The sequence below is a fragment of the Sceloporus occidentalis genome, unplaced genomic scaffold (assembly GCF_023333645.1).
Source record: "Sceloporus occidentalis isolate IW3139 unplaced genomic scaffold, rSceOcc1.0.p SCAF_3, whole genome shotgun sequence".
NCBI lineage: Eukaryota > Metazoa > Chordata > Lepidosauria > Squamata > Phrynosomatidae > Sceloporus > Sceloporus occidentalis.
Genome location: NW_028316983.1, coordinates 241,272,253 through 241,296,428, shown reverse-complemented (window position 1 = coordinate 241,296,428; position 24,176 = coordinate 241,272,253). Strand labels below are relative to the sequence as shown.

At 40.6% G+C, this 24,176-nt stretch overlaps 1 protein-coding gene across 4 annotated transcripts in view; it reads left to right on the top strand.

Annotated features, from left to right (window-relative positions):
- Window positions 1–24,176, top strand: part of LOC149317671 (protein FAM135B-like) — a 190,782-nt gene that overhangs the window by 113,753 nt on the left and 52,853 nt on the right. For all 4 annotated transcript variants that reach the window (XM_089518010.1, XM_089518013.1, XM_089518011.1 and 1 more), the window contains exons 4-5: window positions 20,884–21,023; window positions 23,761–23,831. In XM_089518010.1, coding sequence (XP_089374136.1) covers window positions 20,884–21,023; window positions 23,761–23,831 — 211 coding nt within the window. The remainder of the gene's footprint in view (window positions 1–20,883; window positions 21,024–23,760; window positions 23,832–24,176) is intronic.

The following is a 24,176-nucleotide window of genomic DNA, read 5'->3' as shown; positions in this document are numbered from 1 at the left end:
CAGTCTGTAACGCGCCTTAGATTGCAGGTGGAAAGCATAATGCTCTGTGCCCACAGCTCCAAATCTCTGCCCTCCTCTGGCAGCTAGATTTACTCATCTGTAACTGTCTTGTAAACATGATCGCTACTTGGTCATGATTTTGACCCTATTCCCATAACTGTATCTCCCTCAGCAACCTATTTCACTGGAATTAGCTGCACAGGGAGAAGGAGATTCATTCTGCCAGTGACTAGAGCACAATTGAATGACATTTATATCAGGTGGGGAGCAAGCCAGGAAAAGTTACTAAATTAAATGTAATGGTTAGAGTGTCAGACACCATGAGCAGAAGAAGATCTTTAGATTCAGGAAACTAATAAATTTATATTAGTGTTTGTACTACTATCTTTCTTTGCCCTTCAATTGATACAATGGCCTGGTACAGACTGTTGGAAAGTGGTGGTCTGGGGCTGACTTTAGGGCTCGGGAGTGCAGAGCAACCACATGCTCCAAAGCTCTACCGTGTGCTGGTGATGCCATCATGGCTTGGCCCTGCCCACGTGGGATCCACCATGATGATACAAGTGTGGTGTACCATCTAAATGTCACCACACTGTGCATGCGTCATCGCTGTGTGTGAGTGCGCAATTGGCGCACTCATGGCACCTGCTGTGCAGACTGAAAAAACCCTGCTTTCAGCGGGTTCTTTTTAGTCCTGACTGAGGCCATGCCATTTGCTTGTTTGGGGCGGTCTGTTGAACCCCCATGTCTCCATCTCTTTTAATGCACATTTCTGTTTTTCTTCTGAGCTACCATGAGTCTCACTTTTGGGGAAAAGGTAAAGTGAAAATGGAGTAATATAATCATACTCTCCAACAATGAATTGTAAACCTCCAGATTTCTGTTTCTTGTTTCTAAATATGTCACCTTTCCTCTGTATTTAATAGTTCTAACTGAAACTAAAAATGAAGCATGCATTTGCTTCCATTATTATTATTTAAAACAATTTCCATCACTCTTTCAAAACCAAAAAGAAACCTTACAAACATTGCTTAGGAAAGATGGCCTTGAGAAGTTACATGTAGAAGTGGATTGAAACCCAACTCATCTGAAAAGGGCTACTAGAGTTTTCCTCCTTTCCTTTTTATATCATAGGGGCCTAAATATCCTAAAGGCATCAGATCTATCTGCTCTTGGAAGCTAAGCAGGGTCAGGCCTAGTTAGTATTTGGATGGGGTCCTGCAAACAAATACCAGGTTCTGTAGGCTATATTTCAGAGGAAGAAACTGGCAAAACTACCTCCAAGTATTCCTTGCTTATTAAAACCCTTTGAAGCTTATTGGGTTGCCATAAGTCAACAGGTGACTTGAAGGCACATAAACATACACTTACATTGCATGTTTTGTCTCAGCTGGCATGGAGATCAATAGAACAGCTGAGCATTTGTTCAGCCATGCAAAAGGCTGTAAAACCTCTGAAGAAAAATTTGTCGCATGCAGTGCCATTACAGGATTAGCAACTGATTTGCATGGGACTAATGCAATCTAATGAGGATTCCAATTGCTTTACAGGGCTGACATCAAAGCAAGGATGGCTTAAACCATTAAAGCTTCATGGGCATCTTTTTGGAAAGTGTACCATAATTGATTCCTCAAGCTTCAGGGGGAGATTGTAATGATTAATAAGGCAGAAATTTAAGGTTGATGGCATAAAGTTATTGAAGATCTGAAGTTCTCACTCATTCATAACAGTTATGGGTTCCTGCTAGAAGCTCTTCCCATAAAGAGTACAATAGTTATAACAATGTTATAAGTAATTTTGGCATCCCATTGAGGGGTGCAAATTATGGAGGCTGGGAAGTGAAATGAACAAAATATAACACTGCCATGTCAAGAAATCACATGGGCTGACATCTCACCTTTGATATCTTGATATCCACTGCCTTCATTCTTGTTGGCTTCAGAATAGCATAGCATGATTCACTGTTGTTCTGAAGGCATAGAGAAGGCATAGTGATGATGTTGTAAACCACCATTTTGGGAGAAGGATGGGATAATAATAATAATAATAATAATAATAATAATAATAATAATCTGCCCTCAGTCACTCTAGCAACTGCTGGGCAGTCCCTGCAAAAGGGATAGCAATGAAAAGAGATGTGATAGCATTGTACAGAGATTAGGGATGAAAAGAAAATCAACAAAAGGAAGCAAAAATAAGAATTGGGAAACTCTAATGAGAACAATCTTGAACTGATCAGAATCACAGTTTGGAACTTATTCTGCACAAAATCTGTATGGGGTGTTTCCAAGCAGAAAATGGAATTTGAAGAAAACAGCATTTTCTGGAATAAAAATCATATTTTGCACAGAAATATTATTTTTGTTGTTTTCTGTACAAAAATACCATGTGCAACTTTTGGGTAAAAGAAGTTGTTAACTGCAAACAGTTGGTGGAAACTGCAGTTTTCAGTGACTTTCTCTCAGCAAGAAAAAAAATGCTAAAATTCTTCATTTCTTTCTTCAGGAATGACTCTCCTTAGTTTCCAAGATTAGATGGGCACTGATGCCTTTAAGATATTTAGGCCAGCACTATTTTTACCTCCAGACATACACTGTGACTTTTGTCTGGATTACTCCATGAAAGGAAAGCCTATCTCCTTTCCACTGTTTTAAATACAATTCAGGAAAGGGTCACTGCTTTTATTCATTATGTCTGATATGTGTTTAATAAGCTGTTTAATACAGCCCCAACAAGTTTGTGTTGTTCATTGCTCAGTGGAGCAAGAAAGAACAAGGCTTTGGAATTGTTTCAAATTGCTGTCATTAGTTCACATAACACTTGGGAAAACAATTTTGGCCTCCATCAAATGAAAGTGAATTACTTGCTTTTTGAAATACAAGAGAAACATTTCCCCCCTTCAATGAATGCCATATTATTTTGATTGTAGGGCTTAGTACATCCACCTTAACCATCCAAAGGATTTTTTGGTTAAAGTTTCAAAAGGCACAAGTCATTGTATTAGGGATGCTGTGGAAATGGGTCAGCTTTAGTTTCACATTCAGATATTGTAGTTCTGCCAGTGCTAAGAATGCTCTCTCACGCACCTTCCACCTGATTCATGATCTCCAATTTAACTTATATCATGAGAAGAATAATTACCAGAGGGGTGTGTGGCACTTATTCAGGGGTACCATAAGCTCTTGGATGCATATTCTAATGCTAGTAAATTCAAACTGGCTTGGAAGAAACCTCTTTTCATATGCACACAGTAACACTGGTGGATTGTACATGGAGAGGAGGTGGGATGATTGAATTCCTCACTGCTGAGGAGATGGACTCCTAGCTAAACCCCAGCACCATAGTGACCAATTCTTATTTGGGTTGAGCATTGTAAGTCCCTACAGGCCAGAACATATGACTTCCCATCATATGGTTAAATGAGAATATGCCCTCAAATGACCCAAACTGAGAGCCTGAAAACATTGTCTAGCATCATAGTGGGATTTTACTGTTTTAAGTGAAGAAAGCATCAATACCTATCTCTTTCATAATTGGGAATAGAGAAGTAACTTCCTTAACTGCCTGTCTTGTTTCTCTCGCTCTCTGCTCCTTGGTCAGCATAATTCCTGGTCTAAGAGGTCACATCTTCTCTCCTCCACCTTCTCTACAAAAATGTTAAGCATTGGGTTTTACAACCTTTTCTCTCATCTTATTGATCCCTCTTTGAAACAAGCATCCATGAGCATGTCTCCTGCATATACCTTCATTCATAGGAGTCAGCTCTAGCGACTCTTCTACCAAGTATAGATATTTTTCTATTGATTATCTACTTTCCTAATATAGATGGATTTCTTTGTAACAATAAAATAAGCCTTGCTTTTTAAAACATTACCAAAGGATTCTGTTTTCTACCAGAAGCTCATGATAACACTGGAGCATGCTACAGGCTCTGCCTAATAAATACCAATAATTTTCTACACTTACATAATCATAAACTGACTAAGGATCATGGAAAGATGAATTGCAACATAGCGTAATGCTTGTCTTCTCAGGAGGAAAGCAGAGACATCTCCAGGACCATAGATGAAGGCAAAAGCATGGCTGTTGTGACATGGCTTCCATAGGGCCATTGGCATCAGACTGCTATCAGATCTGTTGCACAGTGGACACCATAATGCTATGGGACTTCTGCAAAGGGAGCTCCCATGGTGCAACAAAATGCCCCTATATACATTGTGACAATTCATTAGATAATTGTATGGCCTCTGAGGGACATAGCTATGATGTTATAAAGTTATGAATGTGGTCATTGGGTGTAGCCATATTGCAGATTGAAAGCAGTTTGACACCCCTTTAACTGCCATGACTCTGTCCTACTGAATTTTGCAGTTTGTAGTTTGGTCAGGCAACACCAAACAGACTGACAGACCAGACTGAATACCTCGCCAAACTGTAAATCTCAGTATTCTGCAGTACAGAGTCATGCCAATTAAAGTGGAGTTAAACTGCTTTTAATTAGTAGTGTGGATACACCCCTATTATTTTTGGGATGGCCAAAATTCCCAGAACATTATAGCCAATGTGGCCAGTGGGAAATCTGTGATTTGTAATACAAAAACAAAGCTGTTCTAGACTCTAGCAAATTGTCTCCTGTTGCAGAGGATCTCAAGAGAAGACTAATGATGGATGAGGAAGTTTCTTTCAGAAAAAGCTTGCCATTACTGATGGCTCATCTGTTTTGGCTTCTGTCATTTAGGGGTTATTCCATGATGAAAATAATCCAGGATGAATCTCTGTTGCTCACATGCATCCCAAATGTACTTGACTTCAAATTTTGGGAGCGCTGCCAAAAACTCCACTTATTTCAGGCTTTTCCCTGAGTTTTTACAAAAGATTTGCAGTGTTGGCTGTATGAACAACAAACAAACCCAGAATGCATGAGTGAAGTTATTCACACCGTCCTGATTAAAAAAAAATGACTCCTCTATGAGACTACTGATCACATTAAGTAAGCTACTGTATAGCCTCAAAATACAGGCTGGATTTCCATTTGATTAAGAGCTTCTACTTTTTCAAAAGAGTTAGACCTTGAAGAGCAGATTGACTGGTTTCATACAAAGCACTTATATCCCTTCATTTGCCTTTCAAAAGGGCAAAACTCCCAGATTGGCTCACATATCAAAGGAAGTGAGACAACCCCTGCCCTCTAGTTTACAGCTCAACAGGTAAAGAGAAAGGTCTGAAGAGGGAAAGGATGACACATCTTGTGGGTGGATAGCACCAATTATACGAGCCTTTTGTCAATATTAGTCAGTCACATCACCTTGCTATCAAATAGGATTGTAGACCAAGCTTCCTGGGCACTTATACGTGACTGCACTCAATTCCAATAACCTTGAAAAATGAACTTTGGTTTATGAAACATAACAGAGATAAGTGACTACATTTATATTACTGACTTTTGTATGAGAAAATTAATAAGGGTATATCTTACTTTTCCATCTTCACATAATAGAATAGCACACAGAAGCAGTTAGCTATCACTCTCTTCAACAGGCTAATTGGAAATGTCAAAAGGCAAGGTTGAGATGAAGGATTGATAATAGAGCTGTATGACTTTAATCAGAAGTTATACTGTCCGTAGAAAAGGGATAAAGAACTGAGCCCTGAAGCACATAAGTTCAAGATGCCTTGCAAGCAGTGGCATCTGGAGGCTTCCATGTCTGTGAGATAGTGAATCTGTGCTTGATTTTACTAAAAGCTTTAAAATAGCTATTCAAGTGGATGAGTCCTATCCCCAATATAGTTCCAGCATTTTGAACAGCCCCTTTAATTTTCAGACTAAATCCCAAAGAAGATTCATCTCCACATTGACATGAAGGCTAGCAACTCTCACTACTTAAAATCTAATTGCAAAGCTGTTGCTCAGAACAAGCTTGCACAACTTGGAATTTGAAGAAACTGTTTATGTCAAGTATGACCATTGGTTGTCCCAGCCCAATAGTGTCAGCTTTGACTAGTAGTGCCTCTCCAGGGATTCAGACAGGATTTCCCCTTAGCTAGGGATACTTGGTTTTCCCAGATGGTCTCCTATCCAGGTGTTAACCAAGCCAATTGTGCCTTATTTTTCATAGCCACATGTGATGTAGTATGGTGACCTACCAAGCTGAAGCAAGCTCTTTGTAGTGGTTCTTTAAGGCTTCATCTGAACTGTAGAAATAACTCAGTCTCACACTGCTTTAACTGTCATGGCTGGATGCTATGGAATTCTGGAAACTGTAATTTGTTGTAGCACTAGAGCTCTCTGAAAGAAAAGGCTAAATGTCTCAATAATACAGTTCCCAGAATTCCATAGCACTGCTCATGACAGTTAAAATCATGTCAAAATGGATTATTTTTGCAGTGCAGTTCTAGTCTAAAGGATTAGTACAGATGGTAGGGTCTGTGGTCACAGAAACTAGCATTATTATTATTATTATTATTATTATTAAACTTTATTTCTATAGTGCTGTAATTATACACAGCGCTGTACAAAGTCGGTAAAATTAGGAGTAAATAAAAGCCTGCCCAAGGCGTACATTCTAAGATAATAACAATTAAAAGAGGAATAGATAAAATTACCATATAGAATTTTATCTATTCCTCTTTTAATTGTTATTATCTTAGAATGGCTTTCTGGCCAGTTATACTATATATGACTGGTGTATTGTATCCAGCTTGGTAGGTTGTGTTATGAAGATCAGGTACCCAATGTTATAAATAACTCCTTGTGGGATGCAGTTGTTGTTGTTGTATGAGTGCAAGTCATTTCCAACTTGATTTCTGACCCTAAGGTGAACCTATCACAGGGTTTTCTGGTTACATTTCTTCAGAGGGGGTTTGCCCTTGACATCTTCTGATGCTGAGAAAGTGTGACTTGCCCATGGCTGAGCTGGGATTCGAACTCTGGTCTCCAGAGTCATAGTCCAATGATCAAACCACTACTAGGATGAGTCAAAAACATTCCAAGGTTTCAAGAAGCAACTAGCATCTGTTGGGAGCTGAGTAGAAGAAGCTAGGAGGAGGGATACATGAAAGGACAGACAGACAGAAAAATACATTGCCATCACCAGGATCAAAGCTGAGGTATCAGAGATTGGAGAGAAGTCTTCAAGGAGCCGTCTCCAACATTGTTGAAGCTGTCTCCAACATTGCTACCCACAACTACACAATTCTATTTTTCCTCAGCTCTACTTTACCTGCAGATGTTTACTTGCAGTGCTGGGCCACATCTCAAACCCTCATATCATGCCTTGGCTGTTTCTGCTGCCTCACTGAAGGGAGGCACAACACTAAGGAGTTATCCATTACTTGTATACACATGCATTTTGTTTATACCAAAGCTGTGCAAAACCCCTCAGCTCCACGAATTATGCTTTTTTCCCTTTCCCTGAAAAAAAAAAAGGATAAATTGCCTTTTATAGAAGCCTCTACATGTGGCGATTCATCTTTTAAACAGGTTGTAGCCCCTCCACAGACACAGTGTGGAGATCAGGGTTCAATTTCCCGCTTGGGCATGGAAAACCAGTGGGTGAATCTCATTCTCTCAGCCTCAGAAAAATGCATGATAGGATCACCATAAATTGGAAATGACTTGAAGGCACACAACAAGAAAAACAGTACCCTAGTAGTGCAGTGGTTAAATGCCAGCACTGCAGCCACAATGTTGTGAGTTTAATTCCAGAGGGCTCCAGGTTGACTCAACCTTCCATCCTTTCATAGGCTGGTAAAACGAGTACCCAGCTTGTTTGGGGCAATTGTCTTACAGATTATAAACTGCTTAGAGAGTGCACTATGAAGCGGTATAGAAATGTAAATTCTACTGATATTGCTAACAACAACAAAGCCCTTCCAACAGATACCACCCAAGATTGTACATTTGTGCATAGCTCTCCATGAGCAGTTCTGCATCCTTCCACCACCTGACAGCTATTAAGAAATAGCAATAGAATTTACATTTCTAGTCCACTTAACAGCAAACTCCACACTCTGTAAGCAGTTTACAATTTGTAAGCCAATTGCCTCCAACAAGCTGGGTGCTCATTTTTACTGAACTATGAAAGCATGGAAGGCTGAGTCAATCTTGGAGCCCTGGGATTTAACTCACGACATTGTGGGTGCAATACTTGCATTTAACCACTGCTCCACCAAGGCCCCTGGGAAGGTCTCCTGCAGCAATCTCTTATCATTGAGGAAGAGATGAAGTGGAGGTGCTTAAGACCAGAAAAAAATCAGATAGTCCCAATTCCATTAGGATGGTAGAGAAATGAGGGTGCATTCTCCAGTGGAGTTCACTCATATTGTAATTCCCTAGGGTGCTCAGACTAGCTCCATGATCTGGATCACCTCCATTCCTTTCCTTTGTCAAGAAAGCAGCTGTACTACCTTCCAGGGCTTGATGTTGATGTGCATGGGAGGTTTGAGGATGAAGAACAAGAGCTAGAGATTAGCCCTCTTTCATATGGACATACAAGGAGGTAGGCTGTCCTTAAGTGCATGTAGGGCTTCCGCCACACTGCAGAATCAATGCAGTTTGACATGGTTTAAACTACAGTGGCTCGATGCTATAGAATACTGGGATTTTATGAGACTGGGATTTTGGGATACTGGGATTTTGCCATCAAAAAGTTGTGGTGCCAGAACAAACTACAAATCTCAGGATTCCATTCCAGGATCCCAGGATTCCACTGTTGAAGTGGTGCCAAACTCCATTAATTCTGCAGTGTGGCAGGAGTCTGAGGGCCCGAACAGATAGGCCAAAATAAAGCTGCTTCGGATCACTTTGGAGGTATGCTGTTTAAATGATGCATGCATCCTAAGAGTCCGGAAGCTATGCCGAAACCACACTCCACTCCTAAGGACTGGAGCACAGCTTTGGTGTGGCTTCCAGACTCTTAGGACGCATGCATCATTTAAACAGGATACCTCCAAAGTGACCCAGAGCAGCTTTATTTTGGCCTATCTGTTCGGGCCCTAAGTTTCTAATGGGATGCTGTCCAAAATTTTACCACTAAAAGAGACCCACCTTTTTTTTGGAGGGCGGAAGTAGAAGCCATCCCCTCCCTTCCCCTCTTCCTTTTGGGGGGACTTTTAGCACTATGTGGGGTCCCCAGAGGAGTACAAGAAGAATATTAGCTCCTCTACCCATTCTAGTTTGCTCAGCACTAGTTTAGATTTTCAGCTGAACATCTGAATATCAGAAAGTGTGAGGAGCAGGAACAATTCCAACCCCTTTCACTTCCTTCTGAATTTAGTGGCTCTTGTCTTGTCAGATTGAGGTTGAAAAAGTCTGTCAAGCTGAGCTTCGGTAAGATTGTCATATCCCCAGTGCTAATTCAGTTTCAATGCAGATCCATATTTGGTAGCATTTTTTCTTAATCTGCATGAAAAGATAGTGAATGTGCCTTAAATCACCTGCCAACTTATAACACAATGTATTCTGTAGGGTTATCTTAGGCATTGAATACTCAGGTGGTTTGCTATTGCTTTCCTCTGAAATATAGAACACAGAGCACAGTAGAGCACAATATATTCCTCAGTAGTCCCCTATCCAAGTACTAACCAGGGCTGATCCTGCTTAGCTTCTGAGGTCAGACAGAATCTGTTGCCTTCAGGATATTTAGGCTCTTAACTTCTTCCAAGTCTCTAAAAAAATTGCACAGTTTTAAATATATATTCTTTGCGTGTCTACATACTAGTTTTCAAATGTACCCATTTTGAAAGCAATTTTCCAGTTAATAAAATGTTTTGTACATCCCAACCCCCCAAAAAACCCTCTCATTAAGTTTTTGTGCATTACATGATTGTGGGTTTTTTGTACATTTGTGAAATGTGGATTTGTGTGTGTGTGTGTGTGTTGATCACATCCCTCTGTGAATAGAATCACAAATGTATAGGTTTGGGTTCCAAACTTCATTAAGATCCACATTTAGGTTTAGGAAATGCACATTTAAAAAGTTTGCATTGGGCCCATACAGACAGGCCAAAATAAAGCTGCTTTGGGTCACTTTGGATGTATGCTGCTTAAATGACATATGCATCTTAAGAGGCCAGAAGCTGCACCAAAGCTACGTTCCAGTCCTTAGAACTGGAGCATGGCTTTGGCGCAGCTTCTGGCCTCTTAGGACGCATGCATCTTTTAAACAGCATACCTTCAAACTGACCTGAAGCAGCTTTATTTTGGCCTGTCTGTATGGGATCATTGATATGTGAATCAAGCAAATTTCTCACACATGCTTAGTTGAAGCATGTCCATATGCCTCAACAAAATAAACAGTTGACATGACAATATTATCAATTTATCTAAATGCAAATTTATATTTTCTGATGCCCCTTCACTTTTTCTTTTAATGCATCATGTTCCTTTTCCTTTTTTCTGTAAGCTATCAAACAGTGGTTAGGAGACTGCATTTCCACTGGGTATTTATTTGATATAATTATGTATATTGAAAGGATGACCGCATCAGAGGCCTTAGTATAATCCGAAGGTTTTAACACTGTCTATTTTGTAAGTCCATAATGATACTTTCATGTGCGATAAAACCTCAGGTTTAAAAATGGGGCAAAGCTCTGAATTTTTCACAATGGAATTTTAGGAGTTAGCTTTCTTTGCAAAATGAGGTTTATACCTGAATACATTTTACTGCTGTAGGAAGCTGGGGGGATAGATCAGATTTTTGCTTTAAGGTAATTTTCCTAGGGATTAAAGACTCTTTGGGTTTGTTTCTCAAACCATGGAGAAACACAATAAGGCTGTGCTGAATTTTTGTTATTTTTAACTGGAGAAGAATTATGCTAGTTCATCCCCAACTCTTGTGATGCCAGGACAATAATTCATTTACAGCAACCATTGATGAGTATTTGTGAGAGGATTGGGAAATGGGTTTTCTATACATGGTCTTTATAGACTGCCAAATATGGCAAAAGCAAACCAAAAAATCAATAGCTCACAACTTAGAACAATAGAAGATATCCAGGGTTTCAAACAGACTCCTTTGAGCTCTACTTGGTGATCTCTGGTCTTCCCTCTTGGTCTTTCATTCATGTACCAACCAAGCCCAGCCATACTTGCTTTCCAAAGTCACTCAGAAACGGTGTGTTCAGCATGGCATGGTAATATTTGGATGAAGGAAGTGATTAGAAAATGACTTCTTCTCACTTATTACTGTTAAAAAAGAAATATCTCTTCAGGATCTAAACTGGCCCAGGGGGACCTAAACAGGGGGGAATGTCTTCTTCCTCTCAACAGAACATTTGAGGGCAATTTTTGTCTTGTTTTGTTTTGGTGGAGTGGTATAGTGGGAGGATTGGGCAAGTGTTTGCATAACATTTGTTGGCCCCAGCAAGTCAACAGTTGTCCATGACAAGATATGGCATAATTTGCTCTTTAAAGCATCAAGGATCTCTTTGCTTTGCACAGGGGGTTCGAGAGACTGGGGAAAGGAGACTTTGGGGTTGGAACCTTGGTGTCTGTGATGATGGATATCTCCAACATGATGGTTGAACAATCCAAGGCACAGGCTAGCCTCTCTTAACGCTTACAGATGACCCTATCACTTCATACCTCATACCCCAGGACCTGTCCTGCAGGAATTATCCTTTCATAGAATCATAGGGTTGGAAGGTCCACAAGGCCTATCCAGTGCAATCCCCTGCCATGCAGGAACTCACAATCAAAACATTCCCAACAGATGACCATCCAGCCTCTGTTTAAAGACCTCCAAAGAAGAAGACTCCACCAAACACTGAGAAAGTGTGTTCTACTGTCAAGCAGCTCTTGCTGTCAGGAAGTTCCTCACAATGTTGAGCTGAATTTCTTTTCCTGTAGCTTGCATTCATTGTTCCATGTTCTAGTCTCTTGAGCAGCAGAAAACATGCTCACTCAATCCTCAATTTGGCACTCCTTGAAATACTTAAACAAGGCTATCATATCACCTCTTAACCATCTCTTTTCCAGGCTAAACTTACCCAGCTCCCTAAGTCTGTCCTCATAGGGCATGGTTTCCAGACCCTTCATCATTTTAGTCACCCTCCTTTGGACATGCTCCACCTTGTCAACATCCTTTATGAATTGTAGTGCCCAGAACTGGACACATTATTCCAGGTGGGGGCTGACCAAAGCAGAATAGAGTGGCACTATTACTTCCCTTGATCTAGACACTTTACTTCTATTGATGTAGCCTAAAATAGTATTGGCCTTTTTAGCTGCCTCATCACACTGTTGACTCATGTTCAACTTGGGGTCTACTAGGACTCCTAGATCCCTTTCACATGTAGACTCATCATCAAGTTCTCCTTTCTTTTAGACAGTGTGATGTGCATACAGTAGTCCCTCTTATTCAAAAGGGATATGTTCCAATACCCTCGGTAGATGTGTGAAACCATGGATACTGCCAAACCCTATAAAAGTAATATTTTTAGACTGTGATTGACCATGAGTAACTGAAACCATGAAGAGTAGAGGTAGATAATGGGGGTGGGGACTACATGATATTTTCAGACTGTGACTCAACATGGGTAACTGAAACCATGGAAAATGAACTGTGGACAAGAGTAGACTACTGTATCTTTTAAATTATTGCTGAAGCTTTATTTTGCTCCTTACAGTAAAAGTCTGAAAGAGGTATGAAGATGAACAGTACATCTTCATTAGTCATTTTACTTTCCAAAATCAGTTTTCCTTTTCCTTTTTGCTAAGATCTTGTGCCAAGTGCAAAGTGACATTCATTCAGTCCTAGCCAGTCAGAGTACAGGCTTTGATTGGGATGGATGAAGCTACTTCACTTTGCATAATGTTTGCAAATTTACAATCCACTTTGTTCCATTCCATTTTTTGTCAGTTTATTTAAATCCAATGGGAAATTGGTATGCATTTTCATGAGCATTTTGTCTGCATAGACATACATATGTATTTTTATGAAAGTTTCTGTATTATTTTTACAAGCATTCTTTTTTAAACTAAAATATGAATATCTGTATTCAGTTTTCCCAAAAATATAATTGTTGTATGCTTTTTAAAAAAAATAAAAATAAAAGCAGGTTACTGAATCACAAAATTCAGAGTCCTGCAAGATCTGAATATTGATAGTATTCTGGTTCATATTAAAACGTGAATCAGATGGATGTTTCTCCCATCCATAAAAACAGAATCTTTACCTATTCATGTTATAAAGAGATATTAAGGGCCAAAACAGGTGGCCCTAAAGGAGCGGTGTGATGCCACCCCTTTGAGCACTGGATTGGGGCTGTGGCACCAGCATGCTGCAGCGTCGACCCTCCAAAAGAGGCAGCAAAATGTCTCTCCTTTTTGAGCTGGCAAAATGGCACCCTTTCAGTTGCTGCCACAGCTTTACAATGCTCCTGCCGTGTGCAGCGTATAAATGCCATGCTGCTGGAGCACAGCAATGCTGCCCTTCATCTGGTTGTGTGGCCGGTGTGATGCCAGCTTGGGGGTGGCAATGGGTTCAGAGTCATCTAAACACCATGTCCCCATGCCACACCCAAGCCAGTGCTTACTGCCAGTCTGTTTGGTATCTATGTTTCTGTGTCATTATTTGCAATGATATTATTGTTAAATGTTTATTTAAGGGTTTATTTTTAAAAGTGTACAGACACGGGTGGTTTTCTCATGCCATTATACCATGTGGGAATATGTGCTTCCTTCCATATCTCTGGATAAGGTAAGAACTTAGCTGTAGTTGTACCTGAACTTAATTACTGATACTTATTTCAATATTTTTGATATTGTTATAAATAATAGCATTAATGAGCACCATCCCATCTGATCTTGGAAGCAAAACAGGGTAAGACATGGCTAGCACTTGGATGGGAAACCACCAACCAATACTAAATGCTGTACAATATATTTCAGAGGAAGGCAATGGCAAACTGCCTCTGAGTATTCCTTGCACAATCCCTATGAAGTTCATCAGTTGACAAGGAACATCAAGACTCATGCACATACATATACACAAGCAGTATTGATGTGCATTTGAAGTTGTGAGTATCTGTCTCTCCCTTTAGTTGCAACTTCAAGGCTCTCCAGGAATAATAATAATAATAATAATAATAATAATAATAATAATAATAATTTGTATACCGCCCTATGGGAAACCAATCCGGGCGGTTGACAACAGTAAAATATAAAATACAACAATTAAAAACACTTTATCCCCCCCCCCCTTAAGACAGTATTAAACAGTATAACATATTAAAAACACAATATCAAAGCATAAAAACAACAATTAAAAACTAAAACCCCTGATATCCCTCTGTTGATCCTCAACCATCACTAAGATGGGGCCACGGGAGGAATGAGGGAATGAGGGAACCTGGGCCGGGATGGTTAATCTGGAAAGGCCTACCGGAAGAGATCCGTCTTGACAGCTTTTTTAAAGCTGTCTAATGATGTCAACTGACGGCTCTCATCTGGCAGGTCGTTCCAGAGTTTGGGGGTGACAGCAGAGAATGCCCTCTGGGAGGTCGCCGCAAGCCTAGATTTTAGAGGCTGCAGTAAGTTCTTCCCAGAGGACTGGAGAGCGCGGGGAGGATTGTACGGGAGGATTGTATTATTATTATTATTATTATTATTATTATTATTATTATGCTTTATTTATATAGTGCTGTAGATATTAGGAATATTGGTGAACAGATTAGAGACAGTAAGTAACAGAGAGAGCAAGCTTGGTGTAACGTTTCAGCATTCGACTACAACTCTGGAACCATGGTTCTAATCCCCTCAGCCATGGAAACCCACTGGGTGACCTTGGCCAAGTCACACTCTCCCAGCCTCAGAGGAAGGCATTAGCAAACGCCCTTGGAACAAATTATGGCAAGAAAACCTGTTAGAGCTACCATAAGTCAGAAAAAACTTGAAGGCACACAACAAGAATAGAGTCAGTGATGAGTTCTCCTGGTAATCTTGGGTGGGTAGATTTTCTCTTGGCAGGGATGGCACCTAAAATCTCAGAATCTAATGGGAACACTTTTTGCATCAGTTCTGCCAGGGAGAACTTGGAGTGAGCCCCTTAAGAACTCCTTCATGTGTACCCCCAGACTTTTTTTTTTTCTGAGTGTTTGAATTGGTCACTTCTGAGAGGTTCAAGCATGGATATCTGCAAAAACCCAATCATTTTCAGGTCAAACACTGTACTTAATGGTAACTTGAAAATGTTGCATCCTGTCTTGTCTCATTTGAGCAAAAATCACAAATGAAAATCTCCCTTTAAATTCCAATTTCTAGCAATCTTTTAGCATTGGAGAGAAAATAAAAGAATCCACTTGTTCTAGGTAGACAGAATTAACAGGTGCAAACTTGCCATGTCCATTAACTTGAGTGCTGTTTTGTTTTGTTTTGTTTTTCTCCTATGCTCACAGTCAGGAAGGGTTTTTTATTATTAAAGGAATGCTTTGTGGAGCTTCATGTCTTCATTTATGTGTGTTTCTGGCATTGTCCTGGTGCTGTTTTTATTCATCAGTAAAAGAAAGAGATTCAAGAAGTCCTCTGTGTTTCTGAAATATAATCTTCTCGGTGAAAGAAAGAAAGAAAGAAAGAAAGAAAGAAAGAAAGAAAGAACAGGCACTCAAAGTGTGGAGAACATGTGCTGTTTTTCTACCCTGGATGCAGTTTTCCATCCTTGATAAATTATGTGCCAGTCTCTTAATGAGTTTCACAATTTTTTTAAAAGAAAAACAATTACAAATCATCTCAGGCTTTTGAGAGAAAGGGATATTAATGCAGTGCATAGGTACAGCAAAAACAGGTTTCTGTCTTTTTATAAATATGAGATATTTTCAAAGGCAATGGCTTTTCTTGTTTTCTGTGTGGGAGAGAAGCAGTGATATTTTCTCCTAAGACATTGACTATCTCTTGTGTTGTCAATGTACATGGAGGCTTATATGTGCTTTTTAAAGGGAAAAAAGTAATGCTGTTCAGATTAATTAGGGGTGCAGTTTTAATCCATCCAAAGGCTTCAAATTAATTAATCCAATTAATCAGTTAAACCAAACAGCCTTAGTCTATTCCTGGCAATTAGCGGGCATGTGAAGAGTGATGGTCTTGCAGTATCTTTGCAACACATAAGATCTTTGAACTTCGTGGAAGTCCAGGCTTAAGAATTAATTCAGCAATTAATTAATCTCCAAAAAGCCTTGCTTTGATATCACAGCCCATGTTTTGGTGGGTTCATTTGAATTAGCATACATGGGAAGCATCACACACAATGCTGGTGCTTTCACCCAGCAATCTCAGGCCAAAGGCAGTTTCTACTAATCACCAGAAGCATTATTTGGGGGGGGGGGGGGGACAATATTGATAGTGACCAGTAAAAAAACATAATTGTGTCTGCTTTATTAATTATGCCATAGCGTGCCCTGTATAAACCATTTTTGTTCTTAATCATGTACTCTTATTGTTGTTGTTGCTATGTGCCTTCAGGATTTTTCTAATTTATGACAACCATTAGGTGAATCTGTCATGGGGTTTTCTTGCTGAGTTTCTTCTGAGAGGGATTGCCATTGCAATCCTTTGAGGCTGAGAGTGTATGACTCTCCCCAATCCTTCTTTATTCAGACAGAGAGGGGTGTAGCCAGTGTGTGTGTGTGGGATTGACAGAGACTACATGCACTGGATTGGAGATTGGTGGGGATGGCGAAAGGGAGATATTTTACCTACAGGAGCCACTCCAAGATGAAGGACTTTTTGCAAGAATCGACCCCAGATACTCCTCCTCCTTCCCCACAAAGCTTCAGGTGTCCCCCTCCCCCCTACACAAACATTGCTTCTTTGGTTCCTCTTCTCTCAATCTCTCCAGTGAAAGAAAACAGGAGCAGAAGAGTAGCTCCAGACTGCCAGCCACATCTCAGCAAAGCTCACAAAGCATAAGCAATATCCCAGATTTGAAGGCTCTTTTGTGCTGCCACTTCTCCTGTGCTGCCATGTTCTCTAACCCCTTGCTCCAGTCAGTCTCTCCCAAAATGGTGTCATCTCAAGACATGGAAGCAATATCCTGTGCCCGTCTTGGAAGAGTTTCCCAACCGCCACTGCCAACACCAGTGAAAGATGCAGCTAAGGGAGTGAGCTCATGCAGGCAGGTAAAGAGCAGGCGACACCTCCACATAAAATGATCAGTGGGGCTGTGTTGTGGTTTTGAGAGACCCTGAAAAGAGGTTTCATGAAACCCTCATCCCCACCATGGTCCTAAAGGCTGCTACTTCCCCTTGATTTTTCTGTGCACCAATATGACTGAAAGCCTCCCTGCTGCCCCCTTTTCCATAACCACCCCCTGGATCTTTTCACCACCACCTGAGGGGGGCATACTGACCACTTTGGAAATCATTGCACTACACCAGGTGGGCCAAATAATGCCTCTGATATACTTGGAGTTATGCCCTGACAAGTGTGTGTGTCTATGTGTATGGCATTACATTTTGTATCTCAGAAAAGAACTAGTACATCCAGTATACAAATAGTTTATGTACATACACATCCCTTTAAAAAAAGAATCACAAAATGCAATCAAACTGCTTTTCTCTTTGCCCTTGTTAGACTGAGGAAAGAATTCATTCAGCCTGCAATGCAATTCGGTCGATGATTTCATAATGAATGGCAAGTTTGAAATGGAAATAAATAGAAGTACATTGCCTGCCTTTGAGGAATGTATTTTTCCCTTGTGTTGTACTTTTTGCCACTCAACAAAGAAAAGTAAATGACTTTTTTTTATCTCCATACTCCTGTTGTGATGATGCTTGACTGAAGCACAGGGCTGAACAAGAAAGTCTTTTTGCACATTATGGAATACATTCTTGAAGAAACTTGTTAATATTCCTGAACCAACTGCAACTGAAAGTGAAAAGAGAAGAAGCAGCTTCATCTGATGTATCTTTTAATCCAAAAATATCAGACAGCAGAAATAAGCGTAGTTCTCCTCCACATAAAATTATCCTACCCCTATAAAAATGCAGGATCAAGGAGATTATTCTAGTTTAGCATTTTCCTGAAGCATTTGGTTTTGCATATATCAAAAGTAAGGATGAATTGAAAAATTGTTTCATGCTGGCTCTAGAGTACAAACTACAACCAAACTCCTTTATCAAAAGCAATAATGCAATGTACAAAAACAAAGAAAAGAAAAAGAAAAAAGCAAGAATGTACAATGTACATAGAATATTTGCTAAAATGAGTACCCATGTTGTTGGGGGCAATTAACTTACACATTTTAAACAGCTTAAGGACTGCTTAAGTGCACTGATAAGAGGTATAGAAATATATTTGCTATTGCTATTACATTGCTGACATGATGAGCAACAGGTCTAGTGAATTGGAAGGATGATGATGGAGTTAAATCCCTCACATGGAACACAACATTTGTAGTGAATCTGGTTGATGTGTATAGAGACACATCACATTATTTCCCAGTTAGGTATTCACATCATCACAAGCTCACTTATGAGCATGCAAAAGGTTAATTGTGATAATGGAATTGTTGATCCAGTGTGATGTAGTGGTTTGTGTGTTGGACTATCATTGGGCTTGACTCTCTACTCATCTATGAAAACTCATTGGGTGAGCTTGCACTCTCTCAGTCTCAGAGGCAAAGCTAAAGCTCCTTTAGATAAATCTTGCCCAGAAAACCCTGTGATAGGCAATCTTAGGGTTGGCATAAATCAGAAGCTACAAAAACCACTGCATCGCACTGGCTCTCTGTCTTACCCACATCACACTCACAGTGTTTGATCTTTGACTGCAGGATTAAAGCATGTCAGGGATCCTCTTCGATAACTTTAAGCCCATTACTATCTCTCAACCTAGCCTACCTTGCAGGTTTCCTATGAGTATAAGGGGTGGGGAAGAAAAGCTGTTTATACTATATTGAGTTCACAGGAAGAAAGATGAGGCACAAATGTAACCTGTTCTTCTTCTTATTATTATTAGAACTGGCTGGAATTCACAGTCCTGCAGTAATTGATTTGTATTCATGATCCCTACATATTCAAGCCAGCATGGCATAGTGGTTTGAGTGCTGGACTACAGTTCTGGAGATCTACATTCAATCCCCTGCATGACAATGAAACCAACCGGGTGATGTTGGGCAAGTCACATGCTTTCACATCAGGGGAAGACAATGAAGAACCTCTGAACAAATCTTGCCAAGAAAACCTCATGATAGGTTTGCTTTAGGGTTGCCATAAATTGGAAATGACTTGAAGGCACACCACCACCACCACCACAAGTGTAGAGAATAGGTAGAGTTCATAAAAGGTCCTCCAATCCTGACTTATTGGGTATCAGCTGATGTGAATAACAGGGTCAATTGGAATGCATCAGGCTGATGTTTGCACCCCCTTGGTGAGTAATCTCTGGTGCAAGGAGGATTATTATTTTAATTTGTTGTCTGCCTTATTTTATTGAATGCTAACATGTATTAATATGTATTATATTTAATTATGCTTGTAGAATGTATGCCATAGGCAGGTTCATTTTATCTATTTTAATTGATTTATGTACAGCACTGTGTAAATTTACAGTGCTATATAAATAAAGCTTAATAATAATAATCCTGCTTCTTACAGTCACTTTTGGGATACAGGTAGAAACATCAGTCTGCTGTGCCTTGATTGACAGGAGAACAGATCCCCATCTCTCACAGCAGATGAGGCACAGGACATGGGATTGAGGGTTGAGGCCAAGAGATACTGCTTAGTTAAGTATAAGGGAGCTGAGTATATTTAACTATGTAGATGATCTAGAAACTCAGCCATTATTTGTATCAGACCATTTTTGCCAGTTTGGTACTTAAGTTGGTTTACAACAGTTAAAACAAACATAGTTAAAAATTAACAGCATACAAAAGTTTAAAAAGCAATTAAACCAGCATAAAACTCAAAACCAGTTAAGACAAAGTAAAAGTATAACACATAAAAAAGTGAGTACATTATACAAAGCCTCTTTCTGCTGAGAAATCAGTTCTCAAAGACCTGTTGAAATAAAAGATTTTTACCTGCCTGAGGAAAGATAGGAAGGAGATTACCAGTCTTGCTTCTCTGGGAATGGAGTCTGGGAGAAACCATGGAGAAGGCCCTCTTTTGCATTCCCACCAAGCATACATTCCAAGACTCTTCTTTAAAAAAAAAAAAAAAAAAAAGCTAAGGCATCTCAAGGCCCTTTGCTGTAAATATTATGAATTAATTAGCCACTCTTGGGGAAAAGATGGGACATAAAAGCCTGGTACACACTGGCGTTGAAACGCCACCCTTCTTTGCTGTGCAGCATTGTTGCAGCAACCAAACCACAGGGCAACACTGCACAGCAAAAAAAGAATCTGCCTAGAGCGGCTTCTTTTTTGCGGTGTCGTAAGGATTATGACGCAGCCCTATGATGCCATTTCCTTTAAGAGATGTGTGGGTGCTCAGATGCCCACATGTCATCTATACGCCCCCCTGTGTGGGTGGTGCCACTCAATAATGGTGTTGCCCACATATCATAGGGCTCAGGAGCGCACGGTTGGTGCACGCTCCTGAGCCCTACTATCGCCACCAGGACACCGCTTCCTGGTGGTGATTGATTGATATTGAGAGCTTGGTGGTGACTAAAATTCTGAAGATTTGTCAGTCCTTGTAAGCTCAAATTACTTCTGGATATTGGGATATGTAATAGCCAAATTCCATGAAAAAACTAGCCAATGGCAGGGACGTAGCCAAGAGGGAGGGGTCCATGGGGTTCGGACCCCCACTTCCGTTAGATACAATGAATGGTGCATGCTGTCGCGCCACCGCACCCAAGCCCCATTAGTCTGGACCCTCCCTTCCCAAAATCTGGGCTACATCCCTGCCAATGGACATGTGGTTTCTAATTTTGTTTTGCAGGTAATTCAATCCTTTGCTCTGCCTGCATCCATGACAACAGCGTCTATAGCAGGGTCTTTCAGATCTTGTACAGGAATGAAGAGATTGTTATCAATGAATCCATGAACTTCAGGGTTCATCTTCTTCTGGATGGTGAAAAGGTGAGAAGTTTTCACTTGTTTCCATACTTCCCTGGTCCAAAGAGAAGACTTGGATTGTGAGCTGAGGGGCACAACTGAATTAAGGAAAAGCATAACCGTTTGCAATCAAGAGCAACTGACTGAACCCTCAAATCAAAATGTGGACAGGCAGAGATGGTCTGAAGCAGATGAACTAATATCATCCTCATCAGGAAATGAATGGATATTTGAAAATATTCAGGCAATAGAAACAAATGAACAGACAGTTCACAACTTAGCTTATCCCTCCCCCCCAAAAAAAAGGTGGGACTTCTACAAAAAAGATGGAATTTTCTATGCAGAATGCTTTTCTATTTTGTGGGTGGAGGAACAGTGGAAGAAAAAAGATGGTAGCAGAAGGAGGTGGGCATGGATGAATGCATGAATACACAGATATTTCTGAAGTTCACATATAACCATTCAGTAAGTCAGTGTCTGAGTCATTATGGACACTCAGAGCTGTGTTGTCCCACGCTTGTTTGGACCCAGTTATTACATCTGGACAATACCACTTCAGATTGAAGACAGGCTTGACTTGACAGAATTAGGACTGCTGGGATTTGTAGAAAGCTGCCACTGTACTGAAAAGTTGGCTTCTTTGGGTCTTGGAATGATTCAGTTTTGGATACTTTGGGGCAGGAAAGATCCAAGACCCTTTGGCTTTTGGATCATTTTGAACATGAAGGAGTACAAGTAATATGGATCTATTGAACTCTAGTATGATCCCAGCTGGGCTGGTATTGCCATGTCATTGGAGCAATGAATCCATTCTGAGTTTTAGTTGAAATTTTCTCTTCTCATTAACATCTTCAGATACCTCAGGGGAATAAATTCTGTGTCTCCAGATTTCAGATTTCAGTTCGTCTAGACCTTCAGGTTCTATCCAATGTTTTCTACAGTGGAATGCTCTATCTATCTATCTATCTATCTATCTATCTATCTATCTATCTATCTATCTATCTCCCGCTCTTTTCCCAGGACTGGAACTCAGAGCAGCTTCACAGCATTAAAAAACAGTACAATTAAAAACATTAAAAAAATGTACATTAAAAATAATTTTTAAACTGGTCCAAGATCCCAGCCTGTCCTTATAGCAATTCCTTAAATGCCTGTTTGAACAGGTAGGTCTTCAACTGCTGGCGGAAGGCCATCAAGGAGGGAGCCATTCTGATCTATTCCCTGGGCAGGGAGTTCCAGAGTCTAGGGGCAACCACTGAGAAGGCCCTCCCCCGCATCCTCACAACTGTGTTTGTGATGGTGTTGGGACGGACAGAAGGGCTTCTCCAGAGGATCTCAGAGTCCAAGCCGGTTCATACCAGTAGAACCAGTCTGCCAAATAGTGTGGACCTGAGCCATGTAGGGCTTTGTAGGTAATAACCAACACCTTGAATTGTGCCCGGAAACAAACTGGCAGCCAATGAAGCTGTTTCAACAGGGGTGTTGTATGGTCTCTGTAATATGCCCCTGTTAACAGCCTGGCAGCGGCTCTTTGAACCAACTGAATTATTCAAACACTTTTCAAAGGCAGCCCCATGTTGAGCCCATTACAGTAGTCCAAATGGGATGTAACCAATGCATGTACCACCGTGGCCAGATCTGGCTTCTCAAGAAACAGGCGCAGTTGGCGCATAAGTTTTAAATGTGCAAAAACACTCCTGGTCACAGCAGAAACCTGGGCCTCCAGGTTCAAAGCTGAATCCAAGAGTACCCCCAAACTTCGGACCTGTGTCTTCAGGGGGAGTTTGACCCCATCTAACACAGGCTGGATCCCTATTCCCCGATCTGCCTTCCAACTGACCAGGAACACTTCTGTCTTGTCTGTATTAAGTTTCAACTTGTTTGCCCTCATCCAGTCCATTACTGAAGACAGACACTGGTTTAGGACCAGGACAACCTCCTTGGGTTGAGGTGGGATGTAGTAGTAGACTTGAGTTGATGATACAGTAGTATTCTCAGGTCCCAGCAATATCCCTCAGTGGTTCCCAAGCTTTTGCCTTCCAGTTGTTTAGGACTTCAGCTTCCAGAATTCTTGATCATTGGCCAGTCTGAATGGAGCTTCTGGGAGCTGAAGTTCAAAACACCTGGAGGACCAAAAATTATGAACTGCAGTGTTGCATTTCAGTGGTTTTACTCCTCTGCATTAGCAGACTGTACAAGCTATCTCATGGGTCTGAGCTACACTGCAATAATAATGCACTTTAACTGCCATGGCTCAATGAGATAGAATTCTGTGATTTGCAGTTTTGTGAGATATGTAGCTTTCTCTGACTGAGCACCCTGGTGCCACATCAAACTACAGTTCTCAGGATTCCATTGTGTACAACCATGGCAATTAAAGCCATGCCAAAGTGTATTATTTCTGCAGTGCAGTTTAGGCCTCACATAGTAACATGGCTGTGCTTCTCCAGAATCGGTCTTGGCACACCATTTTTCAAGCTGTCAGTCAGCTAGCTTTCAGGTAGCTTTATTTCCTTGGTGCCACTTTAACTCTCGCATTGATACATCCAAGTTGATGGTGGACAAGCGTCTTATCTGTCTGAGGCAAATGGGTGGTGATTTATGTGTGCCCGCTGATAGATCTCTCATGAGGCTTCAGGTTCCCATTTCATCATGCTGTATTCAGTCTCAATCTTTTCCCTTCTCACCACTTTATTTCCTGCCCCCCTGATGTAGCAGGAACTGGCTTGTAATGGTGGCTTTTCTGTTTTAACTGTTACAGGTAGAAGAAGCATTATGTGAAGCAGATTTTCAACTGAAGCTTGATCTGCAGTTTACAGACAGTGAGCAACAGTGAGTGCCTTTCCCTTGACTGAAGAAGCATCTAGTGATATTAGAAGAATTAGATCTTTGTGGATTTTGATATGACCTGAACATTTTTGCAGTTTCTGGACTGATTTGTACATGGCGATGCAGCTGACTTCTGAATCTTACACATGACTCTGGTTGTTGCAGCATACAAAATTATTTTAAAATTGCCCCTTAATAAAGTAAATAACTAGTAATGTGCTTCCCTATTATGTACAAAGTAAAGCAAGGTCTGACTCTCCCTAATGATAGGGACAGGGCAGATCCAGTTCAGTGCTGGAGCAGCAGAAATACTAGGAAATTTGAGTTTTAGGGAGCTCATGGTCTGAA